Source organism: Vombatus ursinus, unplaced genomic scaffold (genome assembly GCF_900497805.2).
Source record: "Vombatus ursinus unplaced genomic scaffold, bare-nosed wombat genome assembly UNPS02014814.1, whole genome shotgun sequence".
Taxonomy (NCBI): domain Eukaryota; kingdom Metazoa; phylum Chordata; class Mammalia; order Diprotodontia; family Vombatidae; genus Vombatus; species Vombatus ursinus.
In genome coordinates this window covers 8,277,814-8,302,574 of record NW_020954592.1, presented here as the reverse complement: position 1 = coordinate 8,302,574, position 24,761 = coordinate 8,277,814, and the positions used below count along the sequence as shown (strand labels likewise).

Genomic DNA, 24,761 nt, shown 5'->3' with positions numbered 1-24,761 from the left:
CAAAGTTCCCCCCACCTTCCCTCCACACACTCACAGAAACACTTGCAAAAAATAACATTGATATGGTTTGATGGATTTCATTGATGGCTTTTGGTGTAATAATAACCACTTATATTCAGATAGAAGAGTAGAGGTGAGATCCTTCACCTGGGAAAATGCTCTGATTTGATTGGAGGGGTATTTTTTTTTTTCAAAAAGTGTGCTTAGAATAACTTACTGGTGACTGGCATAAGTGTATGGGACAAAACACACTAGAAACTAAGAAGCAATGAGCTATAATACTCACTCTGACAATTTATATTGTCTTGTGGTTTAAAATAAATCTCTGAGCCTCTTTAGGAACAGAGCTAAAGGGCTTGATTAAACAACTGATATTAAATACTTCCCAAATTTATGAATGATCTTGGCCTCATCTTTGCCAATGAGTTTCTAGGAGTGCCTCACAATGCTCTTTTGAAAAAGTTTAATATTACACCTCTAGTTTTATATTTGAGAAGAATGCAACTGACATATTCAGTGACTCACTGAGCTATGGGGCAGTGTTAAGACTAGGCCAAGTCCCTGGCTCCAAATGCTTCCCTCCATCTATCCCTCAGTGTTGGCTCATTTATTAAAGAAAATATATTCAAGGGTCCTCAGAATTGAAGTTTCCACAATTTTTTTAAACTGGAAGAACAGCTATGAAGGGGAACAAAGCTGCCAAAATGGGGCATATAATTGCCCCCACCCTCTACTAAACGAAAAGGAAAAAAGAGATGATCCATAAAGGAGAACATGCACATAGTTAATGAAAACGACAATATTCTTTTCTTTAGACATGACTGAGCATTGACTGTCTTCTTTGGAAACAGATGCCCCCCTTTCCCCCCCCACCTACTGTGCATAAGAAAAATGAGACATTCACTGGATAAATGCCTACACTGTGGTTTCACAAAGAAAACTGAAACTGGGTGTGCAGCTCTTAGTCTTAAATTATTCATTTGTAGATAAGTGTACTTTTCCTTCTGAAAACTGGGCTGTTCTACTGAAATCTTATTAAAGTAAATGCCACACAAATTACATATGAGACTCACTGAATGGTGTAAACACAACTAGGAAGGTGAATAATAATTAGCAACTGTTAAAAGTTCCTAAACAGTCATGCTATCTGACCAATAAAGAGAAGAGATTTAAGTCTTGTGAAAGAAATGAAATAGTGCCTGATATAGTCTTCCTGCCTGGCATTGAGAAATTGTGTGTGTGTGTGTGTGTGTGTGTGTGTTTGTGTGTGTGTGTAATTGAGAATGAAGGTGCTTTTCATCATATGTACTCATAAAAGAAACAGCTGCAATTATACCCAATTCTTTGCCCCCAAAAGGAGCACAGTAACTAAGACTGCCATGTGCAGTACACCAAGTAGTCATTAAAAATTGCAGTTTGAAAAAATAAGCTGTATGACCTTTGCCAAATTTATAGGAAGAAAAAAAGCCATGGCAACAAAATATTTGAGCAGTTATCTGTAGCTAAGTTATTTATAATGAGAGATTTGTAAAGAGCTTTGCAAACCTTAAAGGGCTATATAAATTATAGTTATTAACATTTATATTCTTCTCAATAATTTCAACAAACATTAAATGCCAATTGTGTGCAGAGCAATGTGCTGGTCACTAGAGAAACTGTAAATATTCTCTGCCCAAAAGGGTTCACCCTTTTATAGTTGGATATGGTACATACAGAAATAATGATAAATGTTGCTTTACAGGAGCAGTATTTATTCTCTATAAGGTCCTACTTCCAGCACCTTTCATAGCTGTCATGAAGGGAAGCAATTCCGGTGGAGAAGGGGTCGGCTGTCTCCCCATGTGTCAAACAACTGCCACACACAGGGCAGGGAAGCCAGTCTAGCTAAAGTACCAAGAGAATCTTAGGAAGAGACAGGAAGTCCTTGCCAAGCAAGTAAAACCATCTTAATACCTGATCACCATTTCCCCTTATATGGGAATGGGAAGAGCCCAGGATCCTCAGCCCAAGGGCTTTGGGAATAGTAGTGCCCCGCCAAATATAAGCCCTGCTTCTAACCTAGCTCCCACACCTTCAAAGAGGGGAGAAATCATCGTGAGGAGGAAGGCCACCTTCTTCATCATCACTAACAATTGGTGACTAACTGCCACCCACAGTCAGATAGACCTAGGAGCCCTAGGAGAGGAAGCACCTTTCAGAGCAGTCCTGTCTCCAGCCCAGTCCTCACAGCCATCGTTGGGGGAAGCAACTCCTATGGAAAGGGGCCAGCCATCTCCACCAACTGCCATACACAAAGCAGGCAAACCAGCCTCACTGAAGCATCTAGGCATCCTGAGGGACAGATGGAAGGCAGCATGTGCCAACAAAGTCAAACTGCTGCCACAACCTTGATCCCCATCTTTCCCATAGATACTCCTGGAGATAGCCCCGGAACCTGAACCCAAGAGCCTTGGGAATAGCACTGCTTCCAGCCCAGTGCCCTCATTCATCATCCTGGGAAGCCACTCTTGTGGGGATGTGGCCTGGCAATTGCTCCTGCAGGTGCTGCAAAATCAGCTACCGAAGACCCAGAAAAGAAAGTTCTTGCCAACAAAGTCCTTTGTACTATAAACAGCTCAACATCAGAAATTGATATGACTTTAACAGTGGAAATGATATTAAAGAAGCATTAACATGTGCTTTGCCATTATGTAAGGATCATGAGACATTTTCATCTGATTTGCAGCTAAAACCTTCCATATGTGGTGTTCCCCCCATTAAAATGTAAGCTTCTTGAGGACAGGAATTGTCTTCTATTTGTCTTCTCTATTTCTATTTCTAAATATTACATGTTTCTATGTGCTATGCACATAGTAAGCACTTAATAAATGCTTCATTCATTCCTTCATTCATCAATAATATAGATTATATTATGTAGATGACATTGTGTTGATTTCATTAAGCCATAATACATTGCAGAGCCTCCTAGAAGAGAACTACAATCACCCAAGGGTGATTTGGCCTATCCATCCATACAGGAAAGACCAAATGGATAAAGAATGTTTATTGCCCAGATTTCTTTTTTTTTAATTAAAATTTTTTTTAATTGCCCAGATTTCAATGTGCATATGAATAGATACCCTTTGGAGCTTTTCCAACAGTATGTACAGCTGAGACAGATAATATAGTTGGACAATGAGATGCACCCAGATTTGAAGAGGAAGAGAATGGGCTGGATTACTTTTATGAAATGATAAAACACTTTTAATGGCCCCAAGCTCCCCATAAAAGCAAAAGTCTATCTTCTTAATACAATCATTTACCAGTATTGATGTATAGCAGCAAGATGTGTAAAACCACTGTCTCCCAAGAATTAAAGATGAGCATCAAACAGAGGGTAATGGAAATGGTGGTATGAACAGGCTGCAACATATAATCAAGAAAAGACTCCAAAGAAGAAGAGTAAAGGATGTCATCAAGGAATTGCATGACAGAAAGGGAAGATAGGCTGATCACATGACAAGAAAGAGAGAGTGCTCAACTGGGACACTTGTGATGCCTGAAGAAATCACAGAAGCTCTTTGGCATGTCAGGTAAACCGCTGTTTATAAACTTTTGAGAGAACATGGAGGAGAGTCGAATAGGATAGATAGGCATGGATGGGTAGCAATCTATACCATAGGAGGGACTTCTGAATCAGTGAGATCATAGATACATTTGCACATTTGAGTATAATGTAGTATAGCTATGTGGATTTAAGGGTAGGCAAATTTTGCCAAATTTATAATGGCTAGATTTGCATCATTGAAGTATGATTTACATGAGTAGTTCCAGTTTAAATTCTTCCTTTTGGGAAGTTTACAAAAATAGGATTAATAAAAATCATAACAATATTATTACTCAGACAAACAGCTCTCAAACCTACAGGCCAGAATCAAATGCTGACCACCAAGGACAGGGTTGTAGTCCTGGCTTAGTTCTGTGTGTCCCAGATTGCTACTGGTGTGGAAGCCTCATTTTAGTTCAAATAAAAATATTAAGAAATAAGATTTCTCTAGTCTGAAGTCTTTTCCAGAATTTTCCTTCAGGAAAACATATAAAGAGTCAAGAACAAAAACTAAAGCCCCAGAAAATGAATTGTGTGGTAACCAAATTTAGGAGAAATAATCTTATATCTTTTAGAGTTTACTGCCTCCTCCCTTCCCCTGAAGCGATCAGAGTATTGGCCCATCTAAGGCAGTCTCTTCTTTCCTTATTTTCTGAAGGGATTAGAGTAATGATCAGTGGGAGGAGGTCTCTTTGATTACTTCAGATCATGTGTGACCAGCTGAGGGAAAGCCCTTGAGAGTAGTGATCAAAGATGGACGGATAGTTTTAGAAGGATGGTTCTCCTGGGGTTCTCCAAAAGATTAAGCAACTATTGCTCTATTAGATGAATTAACCCAAAATAGTGTTTTATTATTTTACCACAATAGCCTTGTCCAAGAGTCCTATAAGTGATGCTTCAAATTATGTTGGGGTAGAATTATGTCAGCAGGCATGAGGTAACTGTTAAATTAATAAAAATGGTTTCTGACAGACTTGTGCCCAAAGCACACAATATGGTATTAATATTTTTTTCAGCATCAGTAACCTTCATTTTCTCCTTTCCTGGCACAAAATAAATATACATATGTAGCACAAGGCATTCATGACTAATTATGGATTTTTATATAAACAAAATCAGGATAAATAACTTCAAGAAATGATGAGAAAAATCATATTGAAGTGCTTGTGCCTGTTACTCTTTATCTATTGAGCAGAGTCTGTGCCCTGAAGCCAGTTTTCTAAGTCCCTTGTTCTGAGGTACACACCACAAGCCATCTGAAGGGAGCTGATTGACGTGGCATTGTCTCTGCTACCTTCTCTCTGCTGCACTCCATATCTTTCCCTCAGTCACACTGTTGTCTCCCATGCTACTTTACAGAAATATAAAAGAGAAATCCCACTCAAAATTCTTACAGTATATAAAAAAATATCTGGGAATGCATTTACCAAGACCCACAAAGGAGGTACATGATTACAAATAGAAAACACTCTTTACAGAAATAAAGGGAGACTTAAATAATTGGAAAGAAATTAATTGCTTGTGGTTTGTCCCTACTAATATAATATAAATGACAATACCATATAAATTTACAGAAACAGTAACATACCAAATTACCAAAGGATTATTTTATTTCAGTTTAGTTTAGTGTCTCCTTCTTCTGGGTTTTGTTGGGTTTGCATGGAAAGATTGATGATTTCATAGATTTATTTTATATCCTGCAAATTTACTGAAGTTAATTTTTTAAATTAATTTTTAGTTCAATATCTAGGGTTAAATAAACAAATCTTACCATCTGCAAAATTAGCAACATACATACAAAAGATGTTTTCTCTTTGTCTATGTTTATTCCCTCAATTTTGTTTTCTTATTTTCATGGCTAGTATTTCTGGAACTATATCAAATCAGAGCAGTGACAATGGACATTCTTGTTTTATCCCTTAGCTTGTTGGAAAAATTTCTAGTGTTTATTATAAATGATATTAACTTTGATTTTAGAAACTATTTTATCTTTTCCACTGTTTTTAAGCATAAAAGTGTTGTGTATTTTGTCAAAAACCTTTTCTGTATTAATATAATGATGCAATTTTAATAATTTTTATCAATATGGTCTATTATGATTATATTTTGCCTAATGATGAATTAATCTTGAATTTCTGGAATAAATCTAAGCTGATGACCTTTTTTGATATGTTCCTGTAACTTCTTTGCAATTAGTGCCTATGAAACAGAAGTTTCTAGGACCTATAAAAACTTTAATCTAGTCCTGGTTATTATGTGTGGGGCAAGGAAAATTTAAGAACGGTCCCTCAGGATAAAAACTCTTGAACTATTAAGTCAACAAGCATTTATTAAATTCTTAAGTCAGGAAAGGCAAAAGTAGTTCTTGCCTGCAAGGAATTCACATTTGAATGGGGAAGACAATATGAAAATAACAGTACGAATAAAATCTACACAGAGTAGATGGAAGGTGAGAAGGCACGAGTAGCTAAATGGGATGTGGAAAGGCCTCCTGAAGAAGGTAGGCTTCAAGAACCATTATCCTTGATATACTTTTAAGAAAAACCCTGGCTTTTTAGGAGCTCTGGCATAGGAAATGAAACAATTATTCATCAGAACATCAGAAATTACCAGATCCTAGAAACTGTAGGGTTTTTTCCCTTATTTAAAAAAATCAATCAGTATTTTGCTAGAGCTAAATTACTAGGTAAAGTTTCATTCTGATTATTGTGATTAGATGGTATGTCCGGGTTCTTAAAGGTTATGCCAACAGCAAAAACCCTGGGACATGGTCCCAGTTTGAAAAGGCTTTAAATATAGGCCTACTGAAGAAATATATCATGTCTCTTGTTTGAGGAGAAGCCTCGCTAAGTATAGTAGGGCTGGTCACTAGGTCGGTTACTAAGCAATTTGTGAAATATATATGATGTGGAAGGATGCTGGATAAAATTAAAGCTCTTTCAAAGCAAACTTTTAACAATAATAATAAAATACTAATCAAATGCCACCAGTGGTAGTATTTTGTGTCTCTATAAATTTGGTCTTCAAATTTCATGCAAAGGTAACTTAAAATTTTATAAAAATTTAAAAAGAAAAATGAAATAAAAATATCACTGATCAGAGATACTTGTGCCTGTTAAAAATAACAATGCTGTTACAATGTATCATCTTGGTTTTCAGGTGAACTTTAATAAAACGAGCTATATTCACTTCTGTGATCACTAAACAAATTTAATTCATACTGGTCTGTACTTTGTGAAATTTTAAGTCTTTAAATGACTTTGCAAGTTTCTTTTAACCCTTGAAGCTCCTAACATACATTGCATCACATTGTACGGCGATTTACCAACTAGATGGGAAGAGCTGCTAAGAATGTTCTTAAACTACTTCCTTCAAAATAATCTGTATAAAAATGTTTTTGTATTTTGCATTAATTTCCTACCATCTGGGGGGTCAGGCAAGGAGCCAATACTAAGAACAACAGAAGCAGTGTGACCTAGCAGAGAAAGATGGACTTGTAGAAAAGACACATAACGGCTATCTGACATGGGGCAAGTAGCTTAACCTCTCAGTACCACAGGCAACTCTCACATTGCAGAAGAGCTAAATCTCCATTTGTAAAGGGAGTTTGCTCATTTGAGAGTTCCCTACACAGTCAAAACCAGTGGTTTTTTGGTCTTTTTTTTTTTTTGGATCAGTACCAAAATTTTAAATCGGTGTAAATGACTAAAACCCAGTATGATCCTAGATGTTGAGTCCAGATTATTAATCCTTATGTTGCTGTGAACCTTTGAGCATATCACCTATCTACATCTTCATTTCCTCACCTGTAAAATGAGGGTGATACACTCAAGCCATTAATGTCCTTTTCTAGCCCTAAAAGGTATGACTAACGAAAAGCTAGCAGTATTGCCTATTTTGTGGCAATCCTCCCCAAAAAGCTTATGACAAAGAATGTATCAGTAGGGGCTTAAAATTGACTGGTGAGGGGCAGCAAAGTGGTGCATGGGATAGAGCACCAGCCCTGGAGTCAGGAGGACCTGAGTTCAAATTCATCCTGAGACACTTGACACTTACTAGCTGTGTGACCCTGGGCAAGTCACTTAACCTCAATTGCCTTGCCAAAAAAAAGATTGACTAGTGAGAAAATGATGTATGAGAAAATGTTTATCAATCAAGAAGCATTTATTATATACCTGGCATTGTGCTAGGCATTGGTAATAGAAAAAGCAAAAAAAATAACCAATTCTTACTCTTAAGGAAATTATAGTCTGTCAAGATAGACATGTATATATATACAGTTGAAGTCTATACAGAATACAAAGATACAAAATAAAATAAACACACAGTAATTATATTTAAAGATAAGGAAAGAGCATGTGTTCCAGCAGTTTGGGGCAGGGGTAGGAAAGGTTTGTGTAGAAGGTGGTATGTTAGCTATGTCTTGAAGAGGGGATGCATTCCAGGTTTGGTAGTGGGATGATGTAAAAGTAAGGAGAAAGGAGATGGAGTGCCATGTAACAGGAAGAGTGGTTGTTTTCAAGCATGAAAAGGAAGATGGTGCCATTCCTACTAAAGTGCTGCGAGGTTCTACAGATAATCTAATGGATGACATAGAAAGGGCAGTAGATGACAGTGCTAATACTTTCAAAGTTCTCACAAGGGATAAGGATCTTGTGCCTGGAGGTGGGGCAAAGCCAAAAAGATCACATCACATGGAGAGATATGTCCTGGACTAGAAGAATGTGCCATCAAGAAATCTGCAGAAGCATTTGAAGCTATATCCCCCTGGGCAACGGCAGAACGTTCTGGAGTTAAGGCTAATGAAGTGATCTCTGAACTTTATGCAGTACATCAAGAAGAAAACAAAAATGTTAAATTAGACATTGAGGCTGAAACTCTGCAGTAAAGGATATGTTGGAAACTGGCATTCTAGATACTTCTCTTGGAAAATATTAGGCTATTAAGTTGTCCACTAATGCTGTAATTATCATACTCAGAGTTGATCAGAGATAATCATGGCAAGACCAGCTGGCGGCCCAAAACCTCCAACAGGAAAAAAGGATTGGGATGATGATCAAAATGCATGAACAGGTTAACTGAACATCTCAAGTTAAAAGAACCTGTTTGTATTCCAAGATGATAAATACTATAACATTTTTATGGCCCCCCAAAAGAGAGAACTGTATGTGTGTAAGCAATGCATACACATGCATGTATGTACATACACATATATATTGAAATTACATTTCAGACCGTTTGTGTGTATATTATATGTAATATTTATCACATGTACACCGATAAAAATTATGGATTCAGATTATGTATGTATATAATATATATGGTCTGAATTTGTAATTTCATCAGTGTTGGGAAGTCCTAGAAATGGAATCTGTCTACGGATGTAGATTAGCAATTTGTCTGTAATTTATAAAGCTGTGCAGGGCATTGGGGAATTAAGTTAACTAGCCCACAGTCTCCTAACTAGTGTCAGAAGTAGGACCTGAACCCAATTCCTCCTCATGCCCAAGTCTGACCATGTCATTTCCCTGGTACAACAATCCTCAGTAGCTTGCTATTAACTTTAGAATGAAATAAACTTCTCTACTTGGAACTTAAAGCCCTTCGCATTTGGCCCCAGACTCTCCAAGCTGTTGACACATTATTCCTCATAGACTATTTGCTGCTCCTCATATGTGACATTCCACCCCCATACCTGTTTACTTTTGGACAAACTATCCCCCATGCCTGGAATGCCTTCACTAGTGAAACCTGTTCAGTTAGTAATCTGATTACTTTATATTTAATTATCTAGGTATGTGTTGCATCTCCTAGAAGTATGCAAGCAAGGAGAGCAGGGACTGATTGCAAAACCCAGAGCCTAGCACAATACCTGGAACACTGCTGATGTTTCCTAAATGCTTGTTGTTAATTCTTCATAAGGCAGGCACTGTTCTATGCAATCTCTTATGTTACAGATTTAGAGGCAGTGTGGTACAATGAGTCATTTAACCTTCTAGGGTCTTAGTTTCTTAATCTGTAAAATGAGCTGGAAAAGGGAATGAAAAACCACTCCAGTATCTTTGCCAAGAAAACCCCAAATGGTCACCAAGAGTTGGACACAACTGAAAAACGACTGAACAACAAAAATGAGGAAGTTGAACTAGTTGACCTTTGAGGGTCATCAAATTCTCTGAAGCCAGGGCAGCAAGGTGGTGCACTGGACAGAGCTCCAGCCTTGGAGTCAGAAGGACCTGAGTTCAAATCCAGCCTCAGACACTTGACACTCACTAGCTGTGTGACTCTGGGCAAGTCACTTAACCTCTACTGCCTCACCAAAAAGCAACAAAAAAAAAAAAACAAAAAACTTTGATGCCAAGAATTCAGAGGGTACGAGCTTAAATCTTAAGCTTTGCCATTTTACCACACGACCTTGGAAAATGACTTAAATCTTTTAAGTTATAGTTTCCTCATAAGTAAATTGAAGGGACTAGATTAAATGGCTTCTAAGGTCCTTTTCAACACCAAATCTCTATACATACACATCAATGCATGTGTATAATATACATATGCAGTAACATGTACATATGCACACACATACATGCATTAAAAGCTGCTCACAAAATTCATGCAAAATAGACATGGTATGTCCCTCCTTAGCTTCAGGAATAAATTTATCTATTTGAAAGACTGATTTAAAAAGGGCTCCTCTTGGCATAGTAATACAAATTTTTCACATAAAACTACCAATTTTAAAATTGTGATTCTTAAAAGACTGAACATTAGCCAGAGTTTGGACTTAAGTTTTTATATATCTGTATATATAGTGTATGTATATGTGTGTGTGTGTGTGTGTGTGTATATATATATATATATATATCTGTGTATAGATGTATATTTACCACACATGTTTATATGTGTGCATATACATATCTACATATGTACATCTATATCTACATATACATCTATATTTAAAAAATTATATAGTATAATATACATATATTTATATAACAGATATACAAAATAAATGAACTCTTCACATCTTGCAATGAGCATGTGCAAAGAAAAAGAAATGCAGAATTTCAAAGAACTGAACAGATGGATTCTTAATAGAGTAGAAGAATAACTTTAGTGGTAGAGGTGCAGTCTGGCAAGTGAGAAGAGAAAAGAAAGTGAAAGAAAAAAAAGAGATGAATAGAACTGGAGTGATCCATTTCTTACCAGGTGATGCCAATTTCTACTGAAACATACACTTCTCATGCAAAGAACCTGAATTATGTCCTTGATATGAACAAATCTCCACTGTGGTTATCACCAAAGGACTCACCTCTAGATTCATACACTCAAAAAAAAATACTTCTCACAAAGAAACAGCTTTTACAAAAGATGTTGCCTGACTTAATTTCTTCCCTCAATTACTAACTGGCTATGTTAACAAGTCACTTAATCTCTTTAGACATGGTATACACCTCTCAGATGCTTCAAACAGCTACAATCCTTGGTAGTAACAGCTAGTGAAAAAAACAACCAGGCCAGGAAACAGAAAGCATGGATCTGAGACTCAACTTTGCCATTCAGTAGTTGTGTGAACTTGAGTATATCTGTATCTCAGTCTCTGCCTCTGCCAACTGGATGGACAAGTGTCCATGTATATATATATACATATATATATATACATGTCTATGTATATGTGTGTGTATATATATATATGTGTGTGTGTGTGTGTGTGTGTGTGTGTGTGTATATATATGTCCAAGTATATGATAACTATGTCGAAGTATATGATAACTTAAGTCCAAACTTTGGATAACGTTTAATCATGAAAGAAAAAAATTTTAAAATAACCAATACTTGTATGTGAAACAGGAAGGCATTTGAAAAGGTGAGCCACTATCAATCCAGGTGCTTTTAATTAATCAGTTACCTACTTTGGAGGGTTACTGAGAAAACCCTCAAATAAAAGGTTTGTATAGTAGGTGGTATGTTAGCTAGTGCTAACTTAGTGCTTCAAGGTTCTACAGATAATCTAATGTGCAAAAGGTCTGAAATGTATTGCAAAAGCACTTTATGAACAAAAATTATCTTTATTAAAACTGTTAATGTTTCTTCACAATCATGTGCAAATCCACTTGCTGTGATACCATTGTTCTCCACATTCATTACAAATGACATAGGTCATCATTTCTTCATCTGGGTTTGCACTGCAAACCCAACTTGGAAGGAAAAGTGTTCCTCTGGCAATCATGGTAACCTTGCAATTAAATTTTTCACAGCGCCTACATTTTATTTTATTTGTTTGTGTGCCATCAACTACTTCAGGAAGATAATGTTCTTGTATACAGGACTCTGTGTATGAAGCCCTCAACTGCTTTAATTCATCATTTGCCATTTCCATGACTGTCATTTCAGCAAATTCTTTTGGAGATAAGGTCCCAGAAAACAGATTTTGTTGTAAATGAGGATTTTTTCGGTTCTTCAAATTTGACACTTTGCTTCTGATGCAATTTTTGTATTTTTTGAGATTTTTTGAATAGAGTGCAAAAACATACTCCTCAATTTCTTTTGCCAGTATTTGCCAACAATCAGTTTTCTGCTGGTCTGTGGCACAAGTAACTAAGGCTCCATAAAGAAGTTCTACACATTTAGCCCTCGTAGGATCCTGATGCCAAGCTGATTTGCTGTCAATGAATTTAGGGTCATGACTCATGAAATGTTCTTCTGAATGTTCTTCCACTGGAGCAGCACTGTTTTCTGGCATAAATGTTTCAACACCTTTTGCAATATCTTGGGATGATGACATAGAGTTAGAATTTGCTGTATCTAATATTTGTTCTTTACTTGCATATGGGGAATTTTCTTCTTGAACTAGACTAACGTGTTCAGTGTTTTCCTTACTATCCTTGAGATAAAAATCAGAACTGTTCATTGGCTGGAAGTAGTGATTTTTGTAAAGTGTTTTCCACTTGGAAAGTAAACACTTGGCTTTCTTTTTGAAAATCACTATTGGGCAATGTTTCAAAACTCTATATACAGCTCTTACAACATCCGTCTCTTGGAGATGCTCTATACTCATGTGAATAGTTTCTAGTTCAGTCAGGTGATCTCCAAGATCTTGGAAATTCTTTTCTGCCAATAGCTGCTCAATAATTGAAGCGCTGGTAGCTGCTTTTTTCTTGGTCTTGTCAGACATCTTTATACCTGAAAAGAAAGGGGGCAGGGAGTGGGGGGGGAGGTTAATTACTTTCCTTAGTTAGAAATCAATCTTTTTTTTATGCTAACAAAATGTTGTTTTCATTATCATTCCCCCAAAAAAATGTTCATTGGTTGAAAATGGTTATTTCTGTAAAGTTTTTTCCACTATGTATTGTTTTTTGAACAGCTAGTATTTTCTCAAACATAAGTTATGAAACATAATTAACTGCAATAAAGCTTCAGACATGAAAACGTGAAACCTGGTACACAAAGGGACCTGACTTACAGCATTAAAAAACCACTGGAAAGAGGTTTTAAACTCTTCAGCATTAACAATTAAATAAGATGTGCTAGATGATAATTTGGACCTTTTTCCATCACTAAATGTACAATTCGGTGGTCTAGATCAAAGGCAGACAATTAATTCATATGATTGTCGGGATGGGAGAGGCAATTTGGTAGTGTTAACACCACTTCTATAATGCAGAGTAGTACTGAAATATTTTCTCAGAGAGCCAGAAGATTTTTATGATTTAGCTGAAATTACCCAACAAGCATTACAAAATTTAAATAATACTTATTTAAGTATAAAGGATGGATGAAGAAAGTAAGAAGGAGTTATAAGGACTTCAGTTGCCTCTCTTCTCTGTTCAAATGAAGCTGCCAGGAGGCTCAAATATCCTGAGTAATTTGACTGATATAAAGCCCCTTTCCCACCAGGAGGGAGTCTGGATATCAACTAGTTGCCACATCCTCAGGTGTTCCCCTTCCTCCCATCCCCACTTCTCAACCATGAAGTAACACCAGTCCCCAAACCCTGACCTAAATACCAGATCCAGGCACCCCTCTTCTTCCCCACAATGTATGGTCCTGCTTGAACCAGATAAAAACTCTATAACCTCCCTCTGCCCAACTGTTTACCAGTTTTAGCACAATCCTCTTCCCCTCCACCGGGGATCCCAGCAGGACCAAACTTGTTTCCCTTTTGTGACTGCCTCTCTTTGATAGCCTTTCTTCTCAATAAAGCTAGCTTGCTTGGCTTTCTCTTTGCTGACTCCTGTATTGTGCTGGGTTACATCTTGTGATGCTCCACCACTTTGTACTATATATTTTGTGTGACAGGACCAGTACTTCACTGATGAAGTTTCTTTCCTTCTACCACAACATGGAGAGTCTTTACACAGCTGCACCCAGGACATCTAATTGGTCTCTGCTTCCCTGACACTGCTCCCTGGACATATAAGGGCATAAGTCCCATCTATATGGAGTCTAGGTCCTTCAAACTCGGTGCACTCCGTAACCCTACTTGAATCAGTCTGTTACCTATTGGCCAGACATGTTTACATAGGGAGATGAGGGAGGTCACATTCAGGGAAATTATGTGCCACTCAATTGATGAATTTATTGCTGTATTAGGACAACATAAACCACCTTTTGTTAAATATTCTTTTACAAGTGCCTCATTTTGTCCCAACACTGAATCTGAACTAATAAAGTGCATTATCTGCCTCCCTGGACTATATATGGAAATATGTCTGGCCAGGACAGCAGGAAATGGAGAGGGGTATGATCTTCAGAAATGCACCAAATCTAAGGGGCCTAAAATCCATGGGGCTGGGAATTTTTATGCCCTTAGATGACCTGAAATCTGCTTCAGGATATCCAGGGTCAAGCAGATTCTGAAGGCAGAGTTGCAAAGCTTCCCCATTTTGTGGGTGAGAGAAAAGAAGCTACATCAAGAGAATGTTAGTTCTATCATCACACAAGCCAGTCAGGTCCTGGAGGCAATTTTGTCTTTCTATAAAGGAAATCACTAATAGCTTGTGGATGGGAGGAAAGAGGTTTTGTCAGGGAAATACTGGTACTATCACACCGAGCAATCCAAAACCTCAAACTACATTGACAGGAGCCTAAACAAAGTACATGTTGATGTCTTAGTAGGTGACTAGAATTTCTTCCTGAGGTGGATCTTAATCTTTACAACATGTTGGTGATGACATCATGGCACTGAATGATGCTAGGCACACATTTAGTAAAGCCTAAGACTTAGGCTGATATTGTATTGATACATGAGTCAACTATCCAACAGGTTCAGCCAAAATGTCCTAGTACTCTGCTATTAGAACTGCTACTTTTGCCTGACTGGATGCTGGGTTAGATTTTTAGAACCATTTTTTTCAAATAAACAATTTGCAAAACTGCATGCAAACTATAATTGAGTGAATATCTTATGTGAACATCATCCGGGATAAGCAAAATCTATTTTCCCCATATGTTTAGCCAATTTTTTTTCCACTCACCAATAATGTGTACATAAGCTTACCTATACACAACTCTCTTGATTGTGTTCATCTTTTCTAAATGTAATGATTAGCACTCTGAAAGTAGAACCATGTTTTTTCTAAGTTTTATAAAATTCAATTTCAGGTTTGTTATTTACATTAACTGAATTTGAAGAGGATAAAGGTACAGTAAATGGTTTAACTATATAGAACATGAATGACTAGTCCATTAAAATATCTTATTCACAAAACTTTAATGTGTTTCCTAGAGAAATGACATAAAATAGGACAGGAAAACAAAATTCACTTGAAAAAGGGAGTACTTTCAGATTCTATTACTTGGCATCCAAGCTTAGGATAGCCACACTACCACTATGGAACTGCTACTGTTCTATCGCTCTTCCTCCTTCTATTCTGTCCCACAGCATTTCCCAGACTGGGTTTGTGGAATCCTGGTGAATGTGAACACAGGTTCATAAAGGCTCACGGGTTTACAGATGAATTCAGAAAGATGGTCACATATGTAGCAAATGTTACTGCCAGAGTTTGAACCTAGGCTTTTTAACATCAATGTTCTTTGCTACGATACCACACTGTGTCCATGAGAAAATGGCAACGCTAACTATATTTTTTCCTCTACAAAACAATTTACCAAAAATAACTAAAGATGTCTAACAATTTTTCAGGCTGAAAATAGCTTAATTTACCTAATTTTCTTTGCAAATTCTATACCTATAGACCAGAACTTAAGGTTTCTGACAATAGATTTAAAACTTAAAAGTGTTCAAAGGACTAATTGGGTGGGAAATACGGTATGGTATTCCTCTACTATCCTATGATGCTTTGGTTTGTTCCATTAGTCCCTGACATTCAGACATCCAAAAAACTGTAAGAAAGCCATATTAAGTATCTAGCTACTGTGATCCTCCTCCATAAGAATGGCTCAAAAAAACAAGTCTAATTAAAAAAAGACAGATTGCTAAATAAGGAATTAGAAATAAAAGGAGTAAGTATAGATACATTATCAGTTAAATTAAGTTTTCAGTTTTTATCAGTTTTATCAGTTAAAATAAGTTTTCATTCAACATTTCAATGAGTCACAAACTTTGTTTTCATATTTTTTCATTCTTGAAAAAGCTGGATGGGGGCAGGTAGGTGGCGCAGTGGATAGAGCACTGACCCTGAAGTCGGGAGAATCTGAGTTCAAATCTGGCCTCAGACCAAACACTTTACACTTACTAGCTGTGTGACCCTGGACAAGTCACTTAACCCTAATTGCCTATTAGAAAAAAAAAGGTAGATAGATAAGGAAGTCTAAAAATGAAAAGGTAACACTGTCTTTGAAAGGTACAACAAAATTATATGTGTAAATTTTTGTGTATTTGTTAAAAATTAGTCACACTATTTGATAGTAATATCTGTAACTTCAAGTAAATATAGCCAAGTCACAGTAAAAAAAAAAGTTGTTAAATACTGATGTTCAAACAATATACTATTTCTATGTCATTTTTGATTTTCAGAATAAACTAAGGGTCTACTTCTAAAAATATCCTTTTAATGAATCTCCCTATCTTTCCATTATAGCTACCTTGCTGACTTTTGAAAGATTATATTCACCTATTGGTCTATCCTCAGTTTAGGCCACTTTCTCTTTAAAATCCTTTAAAATGATAATTTTTTTTTTCTTAAGATGTCAAACAGACATATGCCCTTATCTTCTGCAATGGGATTCCTGTCTGGATTTGAAAGTTCCTGTGCTCATCTACTGACGGTAAACAATCAGTTGTCATATTTCTCATTTTTAATGTAAGGATTATTTTTATCACAAGAGGGAGCTACAATATTGAAAACTAAAGCAAAGTTTCAAAATTTTAAAGTCCATGGTATTAGTTTATCATTATTTTATTTCATAACTTGGAATAAATAATTTGCAGGTTTTTTTTTAAACAAACCTATGTTTAAAACTCTTCGCTACCTTGTTATAAAAAATTTAGTATTTAAAGACTCAAAGCAAATTCACTAACATCAACAAAAGATTACCAGATTATTTAGGAGTTTTCCTTTCCTATAATTTTCAAGTATGAAACAGTTCAGTGTCCAACAAGTAAAGATCAATAAGACAGTTGTTCTATTACACAGGAAAAGTAAAATAAAAATGTCCTAAATTTCACCAAACTCTAGTCATAGAGATTTATGTTCTGTAGAGTTAATAAAAAAACACGATAACTGAAAGGACTGAAAAATGAGAGAGGTTGAGGTTTTGACAGAATGTTCAAATCTTTATTCTTGGCACAAAGAAAATAAAAGCTTTTCAGCACAGAACATAAAATATTACATATGTACTATAATCATAAAATATGAGTTTGATTTGGTTATTGTCAAATAATTGATCAATGCAAACATAATCCTATGAAAGTTTAGATAAAACACTTGATCTTAGGCCAGACTTGATCAACAAAGAGTCACTGAAATTCTTTAGGGAGTTTCAAAGGTGATTCTGACAAAGTCACTTTATACTAGAGTTGTTGTGTTCCAAAGCTGTATAAAGCTATCTCTGGTCAATGGTGACAATAGTATGGCTCACCAGCAAAACTTTATTTCCTTCCCTATTATCAACCTACAACCTATAGTTTTTACTTAACTCAAGATTTATTGTGTAGAGGGAACAAAAAGGTTTGTGCTTCATTTGTCTCATCATATTGATCTCCTGGGCAAAACTAGGAAAAGGTTATTGTAGCAGTATTTTTCAATAGTCAGAAGAGACCTGGGTTTGGATTCTGGCTCTATTATTTGCTGTGTGACTACGGGGAAGTTAAGAGTCTCTCTCAGTTTCTTTTCCTGTAAAATAGCAATAATACATACAGTGGGAAGCAGTGTGGAATAGAGGGGCTAGAGGGCTGGTCTCAAAGTCAAGGCCTAGGTTCAAGTCCTCCCTCTGACACACACTGGCCATGTGACCATGGGAAAGTCACTTAACCTCTAAGGGCCCACAGAATAAATTATAGAGCAGTTGAATATCTGCAATGGTAAAGTTAGGAAGTGTCTTCTTTGGGAGTAAGTCAACAAGAATTTAATAAGCCCTTATTCTGTGCCAAGCACTGTACTAAGGGATTCAAAAAAAAAGGGAAAAGACAGCAGACCCTTTGTCAAGGAATTTCCTACACTGAAATCATGGCTGAGATTGTCATTGTTGTTCAGTCGCTTTTCAGTTGTAGGTCTAACTCTTACTGACCCTATTTGGGATTTTCTTGGCAAAGATACTGGAGTGGTTTGCCATTTCCTTCTCCAGCTCATTTTACAGATGAGGAAACTGAGGCAAAAAGAGTTCAATGACTTGCCCAAGGTCACACAGCTAGTAAATATCTGAGGTCGGATTTGAACTCAGGAATACAAATCTTCCTGACTCCAAGCTAGCACTTTATCTACTGCATTACTTAGCTGCTCATGGGTGAGGACTTCAGACTAAAAATACTTTGTAGGACCTACCTACTTCACAGGGCTGTTGTGAGGACAAAATGAGTAATGCAGTGCTATTTTATTTTAATGCAGTGCATTTAAATGTCAATTATTATCATTCATTCATTACCCAGACTGCAACTCCACTAAGAGTTAGTTAAGTTTTCAAGAGCTGCTTTGACTTGCAGTCTGTTAGGCTAGTCCTTGGATGACAAACATAAGACAATCACTGCCAGGCCCATATCTGCAGCTTTCCAATTTGGTAAGACCCGCCAGAGGATACGCAATGCTGTCGTTGACTTCGAGTACCTAGAGTTACCTCCTTATTATGATGAAGCATCACAGTACAGATTCTTATTCCAAGCAATATTAAACTTCTTCCATACTTTTTCCCCCGTGTATGAGAGTGGTATAGGTGAGAAATAATGCTGTACTTGGAATCAGGAGAGACTTGGGTTGAATCTTGTCTCCAATATATATATCAGCTAGATGTGTGACCATGAGCAAATATCACTCACTGTAAAATGAGATTACCTGTATAGTACTTACTCATAGGGTTGGTTATGAGGATCAAATAATCTAATGTATATAAAATACCTTATTAAGACTAGATAAATATCAGCACTTTTCTCCCTTTGTTTACAGAAGGATGTCCTTAGTTATTAGAATCCTAGCAAAGTAGAGATGGGGGGGGCTCCTGGCACAAGGAGAAACAACACTTGCATTGTGCCAAAAAAATGGTTACATACTTAACTGGTGTTCAAGACAACCATAAAATCATAGTTTCATATACATAACCAATTCACTGGAGTGCACAAAGCAATAGAGGGTGCTTGAGAATTATTGCAATTCATATCAATATTATATCATGCTGAAAATGTCATCTAACTTTATTTTGCCAAGAATACAACAAACATCTGTTAAACACAAGAATCAGACTTAAGCCATCAATTAACGAAACTTAATGAACTTAATGAATGTTTTGATTCAATAGTTGAAGAATGAAAGTCTGCTGAATTGCAATATGGTTGGTCATAAGCCACCTGGAATACTATGTCCCCAAACTGTGATTAGAGGTATGTTTCTGATGAATAAATTATAATTTCTCTGTTCCTCAGTTTCCTAATATGTAAAATGAGAGGACTGGAATAAACTTCTTAAATTCCTTATGTCTTTAAATCTGTAGGCAGTGACATCCTGTTGAAATCAGGCATGTCTAAATTCAATATCATTAAATGTGTGAACAAATTTCAAAATTATGTTAATATGTTGTCATAAGATAATTTTTTTCATTGAAGATCATGAGAATTCCCTTGACTTTGTGAACCATAATCACCTTTTTTTTTAAGCATACATGGTATCAGTTTGTTTTTTTAAGAGATCTATTTAATTCTGACTACTGAATTGCTTCCCCAATGCATATGCTCAAATGTGATAAGTATTACGTAATTATATATAATTATATAATTTATTTCAGAAAGAGATTGAGTAGCAAACAGTGATATTTCAAGAAACTACAGGATAATCTAAGTGTAGACTGAGAAAATGAGTAAAGACCAAAGGAGCAAGGTCAGAAGAACCCAGGATTTAGAATAGATTGGATAAGAATTATAAGAAAATGTACAGTTTGGAGAAAAATCTCTGCATTAAACATCTCTGATAAAAGTCTAATACCTTATCTATAGAATCTATTGAGAACTGAAACAAATTCATTAAGAGTCATTTCCAACAGACAAGTGGTCAAAGTATATGAGCAGTTTTCAAAAGGAGAAATGTACCCTTCTACCAACAAGCACCTGAAAAACTTCTGAATCATGAATAATGAAAAATGAAATTTTAAGAAAGTTTGAGTACCACCACCTCACACTCATCAAATTAACAATAATAGATCTGAAAAATTCAGTATTAGAGCAATTCTGGGAAGAATCACAGTAACTGAAACTAGATGAGTTGTGAATCAGTCCAACTATTCTGGAAAACAATTTGGACTTATATAGGAAAAGTACAAAATTGTTCATATTAACTGACATAGAGATCCTAGTAGGATTATGTCTCAGGTTAATGGCAGCGAGGTAATGCTCATTTGTATACAAATATTTATAACGATATTATTTGTAAACACAAATATGTGCCCAATTTGCCAGGAGGGGGGAGGAAGAAGCCAAGAGATGAACAACTGTAATTTGTGAATGTAATGGAATTTGTCTTATAGAATAATGATTATGAAAATTCAAAGAAACATAGGCAGATTTTTATGAAGTGAAACAGAATAAAGAAAACAGAGTTAAAAGAACAATGCACATAATGACTACAACAAAGTAAATAATGACTAATCCTAAATGACAACCAAAGTCCAGGCAAATAAAACCACCTAGGTTGGTACTATACTATCAAAATTAAAGTACACATCCTTCCTTCCTGTTAATCAGAAAAACTATGGGATTGTACTATCAATAGCAATCAAGTTATCAGATAGTTCTGTTGCTTATTTTGGTGTAAATTACAAAGTGATTTTCCAAGAACTCAGGTCTAACCCTACTACACAAACTCTAGAAACAATCCATGTCCTCTAAGATCAAACATAAACTCCTGTTTGACATATAAATCTCTTCACAACCTGGTCCCTTTTTACCTTTCCAGTCTTTGTATACATTACTACCTTCGATGCACTCTGTGATCTAGCCATTCCAGCCTACTTGCTGTCTCCAAGTCTTTACATGGGCTTTAGAGGTCTGAAAAGCTTTTTTTCCCTTCTAAATTCTGCCTTTCATAATCCCAAATACTTTCCAGCCTCAGTTCACATGAAGCCTTTCTGAGTTTACTCCCTATCAAAATGACCTTGTATCCATTTTGTATATACTCTGTATATTCTTACATGTATGTTGCCTCCCTGGTTTGAAGGTAAGCCCCTTGAGGACAGGAGCTGTTGTTTCACTTTTGTTTCTATGTCCCACACATAACAATTGCTTAATAAATTTTCATTGATTGGTGGAGAGAGAAGCTCTGCTTTGGTTGGAAAGTGTCTGTTGTGTCAAAACAAAAAGTATCATTTTTTAATAAATAGATTGCACTCAGGAATCTAGGCAAAGCTATCGTGTATTAGGGGCACTCCATACTAACTGGACAAAGCTATATATTGTTAAGTATGCTACAGATCTCTAAATGCTTATCTATACATAGTGGGTAAGCTTATAACATGTTCCCTGTACTCAGGTGGCGGCAACAAAGGTAATGACAGTATTATCATACGCTGCATTTTCCAATATTAGTTATTCAGTTTCTTGGAATTTATGATTACATATTACACTGGGGGCAACTGGCCTTTCAGAGAAATGTCTCTTCAGAATTTTTTCCTTTAAGGGAAAAAAAAACCAAAAAACTACTATCCTGTGATAAGAATTGACAGAGATTTCTTTGTATGGGACAAGGTCGGCAGTTTTATTCTTTAGCAAGAGCTTTTTGTCCATTCCTTATGAGTTTTTTTCCACACAGGCACTTAATTGATAACAGAAATGTTTTTCTCTCCACTCTAGTCTTTATATTTACTCTTAGTTACAGAGCAAATTCTATTTTATGTCTACAGACTAAAAAGTTCTTTCAAGAGGGGGATCCTATTTCAATTGAACAGAAAAGAACATGGTTACAATTTGCAGTAATTCTGGGAAGTGGACAGTAAAAGTTACTTATAAGTACACTGTGATGTAACCAGCTCTAAATATATGTAAATAATCAACCATATGTATTTTCACAGCTGCCTCCTCATATGACAAGCTGTCAATGATGGGAATACCTATTGGTGTAAGGCTCCCCACCAAGTCTAGGGGCAACAGTAATTGCCATGCTGGGGGGCCTACAAAGAATGATCTTCGTTACCCTACCTGTCATTTAATGATGATACTTTACTTTGTTTTGAGAAAGGTAATCTCTAACTAGATTGCAAACTTGCTTTGTCTCAGAAACTGGCACTAGGACTGATACTATATAATCACTGAGAACTGTACTCATTGAAAATGCTTCTAGAAATGCTTCTGGTAACAAACAGATGAAGATAACACAGTCAATCCTGGCTTACTAAACTACACTACCCTTCTTCCTACCTTAGCTCACCTCCTACCCCTAAGACTATGAAACTCAGTTGGGGCTTTTAAAAAAAAGTTCTGAGGTCCTTGGATGTCTCATCATTCAATCTACCTCCATATATTGTGTCTGTGTATATACATATATATATATATATATATATATCTTATTAGAATGTGCACTCCTTAACTCCTTGTGATTTTCCCAGAGATTAGCCCAGCATCTGACATAGTGAATGTTTAATAAATGTAACTGATAATATAAAAAAATTCCATTTCTATCTGCATCTCCCACCATCACCAGCAAAAAGATCTACCACTTGCAGACAAACCTTTGAGATGACCTTTATGTAACTTTTGCCCTTGACGTTAATTTTAACAATAAGTTGAAGAGGTAGGGAAGCAACATATGATAAATAGACTAAAAACTCCTTTTCTTATCTCTCACATTTCATAGTATTGCATAGGTCCAATATATCTGTGAAATTAATCTGAATTCAAGCAGTGCTCCTCAGGAACATCCTTTAGTAATAGCTGTGTGCCCCTGTTAACTCTACAAGTTGCAGAAGAGTTGTCCATCAGCATTCAAGAAGCGAGTTTCCTCACTGGAATACTATGAAATCTCAAATTTCAAATTCCCTCCCCTTCAAAAAGGGTGAAAAGGAAATTTTCTCTCTGGCTGCTGAAATTTAGATAAAAATGTGGGGAGGGGCAGCTAGGTGGCGCAGTGGATAGAGCACCGGCCCTGAAGTCAGGAGGACCTGAGTTCACCTCAGACCAAACACTTGACACGTACTAGCTGTGTGACCCTGGGCAAGTCACTTAACCCTAAGTGCCTAAGCAAAAAAAAAAAAAAAAAAAAAAAAAAAGCATGGGGAATTTAAAAACTTAAATTTGAATAAAACTGAGTAAACAATTTTACAAGATTTAAATATTTTTGAATATTGAATTTTAAACTGTGTTCTCATCTGTAAAATGAGGGATGGATTCCTGGGCTTTTAAGATCCCTTCCAACTTCACTTCTAGAAGCCTAGGAAAACAAAAACCATCTCCAGCCCCAGGCAGGTGGAGTCGGGAAACAGGTGGGGCACGCGACGCCCCTCCCCCACGCGGAGCGAGGGCGGGGGTGGGTGGGTGGGGTGACCTGACCGGTTACCGGATAGGTACGGAAGGCGGGGGAAGAGCGGACTGCGGCTGCGCCGCGCCCTTCCCCCTCTTTCCCCCAACCCCTCCTCCTCTCGGTTGGGGAAGGGCGTGGCCGTTACCATTATCGAGCACACTTCCCCCACTGCCTCGTTAGCGCCAAAGAGGAGCCTTCCTCGCCTTTCTCCCTAGGGCTGACCCCTGCGCCCTGCTCACCTGTCCATAGGAAAACGCGACAGTGAGGGGTTACGGTCTGCCGGGACCAGCTTCTCTTCACAGAAGGTGGGACACGAAGGAAGAAGACGATTGGAGAGAAGGGGAAGACGCTCAACCAATCAGAGGAGCCAAGGCAAGGGGCATACGTGATCGAGAAGCGGATCTTGCGCTGTGCGATCTGCGACTTTTCCTCTTTCCTCGCGGGGGGGGGGGGGGGCTTTCTGTTTCCTGTTTCTGTTGGGGCGAGTTCCTTTCTGTTACTTCCGGACAGTGTCAAGTCACCCAGGAAAAGGAATCTCTCTTTTATTTGGCCCTAGATCCCAGATTCACGTAAGTTGAACTTAATAAAGTCAGCTTCCCGTGAGTTGAAGTCTTGTTCACCAGCCTCCAGTTCACTTGGCAAGTCACGACATCACCTTAAAGATGCCATGGTCCTCTTCCAGAACGAAGGACAAACAAGATTCACCAGGAAAGGGGAAGCTCCCTGAGGGCAGGGCCTGCATTTTTGTTCCTGATTTGGTGCCTGGCGCATGCGAGATGCTTAACTAAATATTTGTTGGACACCTTGATAGAAATCTGGATTGCAACCTCATGAAGGGAAAAGGTGCCTCTTCCATTAGAAATTGGTTGGGAAACATTTTATCCCAAATTATTCTTTCTGTGGAAAGAGAAAATGTTTATGAACATTTCTCATCATCTGAAAGGTCAGGCAAAGATGGGCACAAAATTAGAATTTCCCTTTGGGGAAAATATTTGTTTGATTGCATCTCATTATTGGATCCTCGTAGTCAAGAGTTCTTAACCTGGGGTTCGTGAACTCAGAAAAAACAT

At 37.0% G+C, this 24,761-nt stretch overlaps 1 protein-coding gene across 1 annotated transcript; it reads right to left on the bottom strand.

The window, feature by feature from the left end:
• Window positions 1-11,651: 11,651 nt before the first annotated feature.
• Window positions 11,652-24,146, bottom strand: TCEANC (transcription elongation factor A N-terminal and central domain containing). Its single transcript, XM_027835377.1, has 2 exons — window positions 23,931-24,146; window positions 11,652-12,763 (listed from the first exon to the last, which is right to left on the bottom strand). Exon 2 carries the CDS (start codon window positions 12,753-12,755, stop codon window positions 11,679-11,681), a length of 1,077 nt encoding a protein of 358 aa, XP_027691178.1. The 5' UTR covers window positions 12,756-12,763; window positions 23,931-24,146; the 3' UTR covers window positions 11,652-11,678.
• Between the last annotated feature and the right edge of the window lie 615 nt (window positions 24,147-24,761).

Excerpts from the sequence above, each read along its gene's own strand:
- TCEANC (XM_027835377.1), bottom strand. The coding sequence starts at position 12,755 with ATGTCTGACAAGACCAAGAAAAAAGCAGCTACCAGCGCTTCAATTATT.